Source organism: Telopea speciosissima, chromosome 7, assembly GCF_018873765.1.
Source record: "Telopea speciosissima isolate NSW1024214 ecotype Mountain lineage chromosome 7, Tspe_v1, whole genome shotgun sequence".
NCBI classification, from domain to species: Eukaryota; Viridiplantae; Streptophyta; class Magnoliopsida; order Proteales; family Proteaceae; genus Telopea; species Telopea speciosissima.
The window spans coordinates 26385064-26393195 of NC_057922.1; the positions used below are offsets into that span (position 1 = coordinate 26385064).

At 38.2% G+C, this 8132-nt stretch overlaps 1 protein-coding gene across 1 annotated transcript; it reads right to left on the bottom strand.

Annotated features, from left to right (window-relative positions):
- Positions 1 to 4673: 4673 nt before the first annotated feature.
- On the bottom strand, positions 4674 to 5153 carry LOC122668400 (transcription factor IBH1-like). Its single transcript, XM_043864973.1, has one exon. The coding sequence runs from the start codon at positions 5151 to 5153 to the stop codon at positions 4674 to 4676; it is 480 nt and encodes a 159-aa protein (XP_043720908.1).
- Positions 5154 to 8132: the final 2979 nt, after the last annotated feature.

Genomic DNA, 8132 nt, shown 5'->3' on the forward strand with positions numbered 1-8132 from the left:
TTCAAAACATAAGTAGGGTTGGTCTACCTACTTGTGTTTTCTAGGGACCTACTCAAACACTTACATGTTAGATGGATGAGGTGTTTACTCCACCAAGTTTTTGGATTGGGAACTTTATAAGACATTCAAAAAATATGGGAAACAGTTTTCTTTCCAGGAGTGTATTTCTCTTCTCCTTAAAACAAGGGGTCAGAACTGTCTTTTTATATGGGGAAGAGAGAGATAGATTCATGGGAGTGCTAGCGTAAGCCACAATCTGGGATAGAGTTCTTTTTCCCAAAATATACATAAGGAGAAGTTTGAGTATGTTGTCAGCTTTTGATAAATTAGTAGTATACATCAATCATAGGGCTGAACATAAAAGGACAAGAGGGTCTTTTTCAAAGGGGGAGGAGCTAGGATGACACATGCTGGACATCCTGGCAGCGCATATATATATATATGGAGAATGTTCTATGTGCAGGGGGTACAGGCTGAGCCCAGACCCATGGGGGTGGGCGCAATGACTACCTTGCCCCCCTAAGTGGTAGGCCCATGTGTCTGGGTGCAGCTTGCGCTGCGGCACATAGAACATGAGCCCATATATATATATATATATATATATATATATATATATATATAAGTAAAAAAATAAATTTTGAAAACCAAGTCAACTCAAATGAACTAAACTAATTAAACCTTTTTCCAACAAAATGAATTAGCTACATTGATCCTGTTTAGCCATTCAACTCTGTTAAGATATTTAATAATTTTTCTCACTACTTCACTTCTTTGGAAGTATCTTTTGGTCTACTTCTTGGACTACCAACTATTCTTCTAATATATATTATTTCACTCTTGCTTGTGGTGAAAGTTAAAATAGATGACTATTAATCATAATTAAATGATAAATACATTGGATTATGGATACATATGATGCTTGTGATAGTGATGGTGTTCACATAATTCTTATTAATCAGTATGAATACCTACACTATATTTGTGGCTATAGGGCTTAATATCATGACATGATAATAACCTAGACTTTATATTTTAATGACGCGAAAACCATATTACAGTTTCCTTCCTCAGAAAAATGGCTTCAAGCTAGCTACATCAGACCTAACTCATCTCCAATTTGTCCACAGAGAAAAATTACAATTGTTTCCTCTTTTCTTTTGTTTTTTTTAAAAAATGTTTTAGTAAGTGTAATTGTAAATATTCTAATATTTCCATGGTTTACTACAAAAAAAAAAAAAAAAAAAAGAGAACATTTTTCGATTGCGATTATTCAATCTTATTTCCCCTCCATTGATTTTCAAAATGATCATATGTTAAAGCATCCTTGCAAACTTGGTAAAAAATTTCAGACTTTGATGGTAAAATTGTTATTAATATGAAAAAACTTTCACTTTTAGGTTAAATTTAGGATTGAAACGATGGTTTTTTACATATATAACTATAGGTAAACCCCTAGAACTCTATAACCTTGGTGAACCATTTAATATGATATATATATATATTTTTGTTAAAAATCAGAAAAAATATATATTAAAGAATATGAATGTACAAGTTTAACATCGAGGCATACCCGGATGGAAGAAACAAACATAGAACGATTTGATGCTCTACCTTCAGCAATGCCATCATAGCACAAGTCCTCTAACTATTGCCCTGAGGACCACCTTCGACATTGCCATTTAATATGGTATAAGCCATGAAAATAAATAATAAAAGGGAACTAATATATGCAAGAATATAATAATTATATCATGAAAATATGTATTTTTCAAAGAAATATGTACCATAGATGTTATGACCCGTATGAATGCTCCCCTAATTTCATAAACCACTATCATGAATGAAGGTATCTAGTATGCATAAATAATGATAAATGTGTTGAAGTTTGATCTCAGTTCTAATCTAGGAAGTACTATGGTGTTTCTTTGGCGGGTTTTTTCGCCTTTGTAATACGCTAGAAGGGTCAAAAAGTGCATATATCAGCGTCGTAGGCTATGAATCCCAACGAGCTTATCAAGAGCTTCGATTTGATATGTATTTCAACCTATGTTGGTTCGGACCAAACTAGGTGGGTTTCTGGGGGCAGTTTTTGTATTTTTGTGGGTTAGGGTTTTCTTGTATATTGTGGTTATCTCTTTGAGAGATGAGTGAGAGGGTTTGCATTTTCTTCACAAAAATAGAGTATTCGGATTATCGCTCGACCGTAGATGTAGGGTTCCTTCTTGGGGGTAAACCACATAAAATCGTTGTTTTGTGTACTTGATTTCTCATTCTCTTTGTTTTCTTCTACAAAATCGCAATTCTGCTGCATTATTTGTTTAACAAAAGGATGACACTGAAGAAGAAAATTCTATTATTAATTAACTTAGACAACAATTATATATATTAGAAGTAGAAGTTGTGGAGACATAAAGATGAGAGTTTGTTTTTATTTGTAAATGCAATAATAAGCTGCTCTACAGCTTGATTTGCAAGACTTGGATCAATCTAGCCACATCTCAATGTGAATAGGTAAGCTTATGTAATAATTACGAAGATATAGAAAATAAAACCAATTGATAATAATATAACTTTAACTTTATAGATGACTCAATTTCACTCTTAAACTTGCTACTAATGTTACAATTAAATTTCCTATATTTTTTCTGACCTTAAAAGTTTAATAAAAAAAAAAAAGAGAGGCGTATCCAGTGCACGATACTTCCGTCACTGCAGATCTGTGGAGGGTCACAATGTATGCAGCTTTACCCCTGACTTTCACAGAGAAGCTGTTTCCAAACTTGACCCGTGACCACTGGGTCACAATGGAGTATACTTTACCCTAAAAGTGTAATAATCTTGTAAAAATACTGTATACTACTACTACTACTACTACTACTACTACTTTATGTATTGTAAATAGATGAACAGTGCATCTCATAGCTATCTTATTATCTGTAGTAAGCAAAGAGTCAAGACTACAAAAGTTGATATCTTTTTAAAGTAAGATCTGAAGCTTTTGGATTCTGCATTTTAATTAGCAATTAATTAATTGAAAATGCTCCAATCCCTACATAGTATCACTGTCTATATAGCATGACAGACCACCATAGCATGCCCTCCAACTTGATCTCAAAATGGGAAAAATTTCAAACCCAAAAGCTTCTCCAAATTCTACTCTTGGTTTTCTTGTAAGAATACTTTTGGCAGTAGTTCTTAACATGATTAGACCAATGTTCTAAATAATCATACCAAAGATTCAGTCCTAAAAAATAAGAAACCATGCATTACCATCTTCAGGTAAGGGCGTATCCAGTGTACGATGAGGCTCTCGTTACTGCGGGGTTTGGAGAAGGTCATAATGTACCCAACCTTATCCCCTGCTTCGCGGAAAGGCTGTTTCTCAACTTAAACCCGCAACCACTAGATCATGATAGAGCAACCTTAATTACCGTTGTGCCGAGGTCAACCCTCTTGCATTTGCATCTTCAAGTACCCAATCCAATTCTTCAAGCTTAGGAGATAACTATGATATGAATGCTACCAATTTCTCATAATCATGCTGCATTTCCTAGAAATTTACCAAACTATTATAGTCAACTTCAGTTTCAAATTAATTGTAATGTGGTCATCCCTTACCTGGCATTTCTTGACAAAAAAACAGTAGAGGAATCACATGCCTTGGTTTAAGAGGAAGGGAAAAAAGAAGAAAAGAAACAAAAAAAATGTCTACCACACCTATCCATGAAGCTTTTCAAAATCCAACATAACTAATCATCCTTGTTCCTATGACTTGACCCATTCTAATGTAATTCCATTATTCATGTAGAAAGGCTGTGGGCCTTTTAATTAGTTAAAAGCATGCCATGTTTATGCATGTAGAAAGGAAAGAACTCAATCTTCACATTCAGAATAATAAAGTAGAAGACAACTAGGAGGAATAGTTTCTGCTTTATATCCCCTTCTCTAATGGGACCAATTCCCCAATACTAGAGAAGGAAACTCTTAAGAAAGATGAAGAGAGAGAGAGAGGTTAGGTTTAGAAGAACAAAACAGAAATTTTCTAGTTTCTTGATCCAAGAGCTCCAAACAATTGGATTAAAACCCTAAAGATGGAAATGGAAGAAAACATATTTAAACATTTATGGGACCCAATACCCCCCCCCCCATACACCACTATTCCCAAACTGAGATATCCACTGAAATTTCTTGATTCCAAACCTCTCAAATCCAACAGAATAAATAATAACTTACCATATTCCTGTCAACCCACGTCAAGCTATATACCTCTTCTCCATATTCATAGTTTCATTCCTGCAAGCAACACTTAGATAGAGAGAGAGAGAGAGAGAGAGAATCTACAAAAGAGGGCAATATATTACAAACCAGGTTATGTATGTACAAAGAGAAAATCTATAAAACTTTCTCATAAACATCAAACATATCTCTCTCTCTCTCTCTCTCTCTCTCTCTCTCTCTCTCTCTCTCTCTCTCAGTAATTCCATCTCTAATTTACAATCAACCTGTAATGGTTGACAATGTTCTCATAATATGTTCATAAGTATGAATATAAAAGCAAGTTATGTCTATAAACTATCTCTGATTCCGGGTTCCAGAAACTTACCTTCCTCCGACCTCTGGTACTTTATTTTATATTTTCCATTTTTGGGTCTCTCTATGTATATGTATATGGCTCAGGGAGAGTAAAAATCAGCAATGTTTCTCATGACTTGTACTTGGGTGTTGAGACACTTTATATAATGAGCAGTTTCATCCAACAAGTTGCAGAATTCCATGGCTTCGCCGCCAGGGACTAGTTGCCGGAGTCGATCGGCACGGCTCAATTCACCTTGTTGCTTATTACACATATGATCAGATATCTTCTTCTTCTTCTTCTTCTTCAAACCAATCACTCTAGACCAAGTCAAAGATCTGTATCTTGTACGGTTCCGAAGCCTCCAAAGCATAACACGACTCCAAGCTCTCCTACACCCAACTGCAGAAGCCATGGATGCATCAGCTGCAATCTTTATTCTCTTACTGCGTTTACAGATTTCCGGGTGAGATGATGAAGTGGGTCTGTTCTTGTTTATTCTTGCAAGGGCTCGAAGAAATCGATGAGTGAATTTGGCTTTGTGAGGACAAGGGCTTGAAGGTGAGCTCTTAGAATTCATGGAAACCAAGAGAGAAAGAGAGAGAGAGGAGAAGGTGGGTTTTGATATTTAGGGTTTAGGGTAAAGGTTGTGGGTACTGAAGTGGGTCTGTATTACTTACTTGTAGTAGTAACTAACTAAATATGGTGGGAGCTACTTTTTGTTGTGATGGATAGAAAGACAAGTAAGTGAGCATTGGAGAGGCTTATAAGAGATTTGCTTCTGGTACAAAGGGGCCAACCAACCTTGTTCAGAAAGACAAAAGGCAAGATTCAGTTCTGACACAAGGTGGTATCATCATCATCATCATCTCTTAACCTAACCTAACATCAATAAAAACTGCAAAAACAAAAACAAGAAGAAGAGCTACTAAAGAGGTGGAAATGGAAAAAGAAGAAGAAGAAGAAGAAGAAGAAGAAGAACATGGAGAAGTTGTGTGGTTCTCAAGGTTCAGGTGGAAATTGTGACGATTGAAAGAAAGAAAGAAAATAAAGAAGGTTTGATTAGATTAGTAAAGGTAGGAGATGGAAAATGGACGGTGGTGGGAGGAAGGAAACTTGGGAATCAAGGTTTTAATTTAAGTGTTGAAAATTATTATTTTAAGTTTTTTTAAAATTTTCTTTTTTCTTTTTGGGGTTTCTCTTTCTCTTTTGGGGTTCACAGGGTTGGAGAAGTGGTTTTGTGGGCCCACAAAAGGCCAACCACCACATGATCGCACATGGTTCCCAATGACCCACTTGGTCGATTGGACCTATGGGTAATGGGAACCTCTTTTATTTTTTATTTTTTTATTTCTCTTTCTAAATTTCAGTTTTATAATTAAATTATGATTTTGTTATTTGATCCCCTCTTTTGGACCTGTTTGGTGTTGGTTTTCTTCTCGTTATTTCTAATCAAAATTAATGTTAAAAGAAAAGTGTCTGAATTCTTCTTTGCCATTTCAACAACATTAAATCCAAGCAATGCATCCCTCTCGACTCTCGTGACTAAATTGATAGGGAATCTATATGTCTACTAGTTGAGATGTTCACATGCGCACATTTCACACACCTATCAGAAAATGATGCTTACATGACAGTTGGGCGTAGGATATGGAGGCGATAATTTTGTACCATTGCGGCAAGAATCTCGTGCACTAGGTACGCTTTTTTTTTAATTTTTTTTTTTTTTACTTCGGTTATATGCATTTTATACGATGGTAATATTATATAGATGAACTATTAGATATTACACGGTAGCAATATATAACCACCCTATATGCTAATATTCAGAATTGGTATTACCACTGCTATATATAAATCATTATTTAGCCATGATAGTATATTACCACTATCAGATACCAATACTTAATATTGGTATTATTGCGTCAGAAAATCGTCTTGCGGTCCTGTGAGTGCCGTCATCTGCAAGAGGACCAAGAAGTCACCAGAGAGAACCGGTGTGGTTCCGGCCTAGGATCTCCGATGCCAAAGTGAGATCTCCTGAGCAAACAGATGAATAGTAATTATTCAAGATGAGTTAAGATGTCCCTTTGATGGGGTTGTGTACCTTGCCTTTTATAGTAGTGTATGGCGGAGTGGAGAGTCCCTAGTTGATGTGGAGTTTTCTTCGTAGATGGAAGAGTAAACCACGGAGTGGATAGAGTCCCTGAGTAGCAGGGCTCCTCCCAGGTTGGTTGTCTTCCCGTGAGACTTAGTGTCCCAGTAGGGTTGTCCTTCTTGACGGATAGATCCTTCTAAGTGGTAGATAGGGTCCTTGGTGCTTGAGTCCATCTAGGTTACGCAAGTGGTAGGTCAGGACCCAGAGCCTTCGTGGTGGTGTGTATCTTGTTGGCGACGTGGTGGTCATGTAGTCCAGCTCGTACTTGCACCCTGTCGAGGTCCCAACTCTTCAGTGGATAAGGCCTGAGGGGGAAGGATGTACAAGTCAACATTGGCCCAAGGGGGATGACGCCCAAGTGTGGGTGACGCCCTAGTGGGTGGCGCCCAAGTGTGGGTGACCCCCCAGTGGATCTCATGTTGTCGGTGTTCGAGTGATCTCCCGCTCTACCAGGACACGTGGTATCTTCTGATAGGTTGGGATGATTTGTGGTTCATCATTTACCCCCCACTCTCTTGGAACGGAGTGCTCAAGAGAGTATCCGCCGTATTTTTGTTTTGGAGCTTTGTCTCCCTTGCTCTCTTCTGGTTTCTTCCTTTCTTGGCTATTAGTCATTGGCCTTCTCAGTGGCTTGCCCAATCTTGGCCTTCTCAGTGTTGCTTACTCTTGATCTTGATCACGTTCGCGGTCTCGGTCATGAGCATGTCGCCTCCTTGTGACCGTATCGCCCATGCCACGGTCTCACGTTCTTTGCTCGTACTTCGGCCTGTTTATGTTCATCCACGTCCGTTGGCGCCGCTCGACTATCCGTGCCCTTTAGCTCCGCTCCTGTTCGATTCGCTCCTATTCAGGCATCCTTCGATCTGCATCCTGCTTCGATCCACGATCCGATCTACACCTTGCTTCAATCCCCGATCCGATCTGTGCCTGTTCCCTTGGTCCGCTCCTGGTGCTTCGATCCGCGCCTAATGGCGTCGCTCGACCGCGGCCAAGGTCAAAAACCCCTTTGTTTTTTTCTTTTTACTTTTTCTCCTTCTCTCTCTTATTCTTTTTCTTCTTTTCTTTTTCCTACTTTTCTTTCTTCTCTCTCATCCTTTTCCTTTTCCCTCTTCTCTCTCCTTGTCTTCTCACACATGAGTACATGACGCCCATTGATGGCGCCATTTAATGTTTTTTTTTTACTCCTTCTTCTCTCTATTCTCTCTCCTTAGTCCACGCCCTAGGGGTTGACGGCTTCACGCCCATGGCCTTTGGCCATGGCCCCTTAATGGATTTTTTTTTTTTCACTCCTTCTCGCTCTTCTCTCTCAAACCCAAGGGGTTGACGCTCATGGCCTTTAGCCGTGGCCCCTTGACGGATCTCTTTTTTTTTTTTTTTTTACTTTCTAAGGGTTGGCGCCCA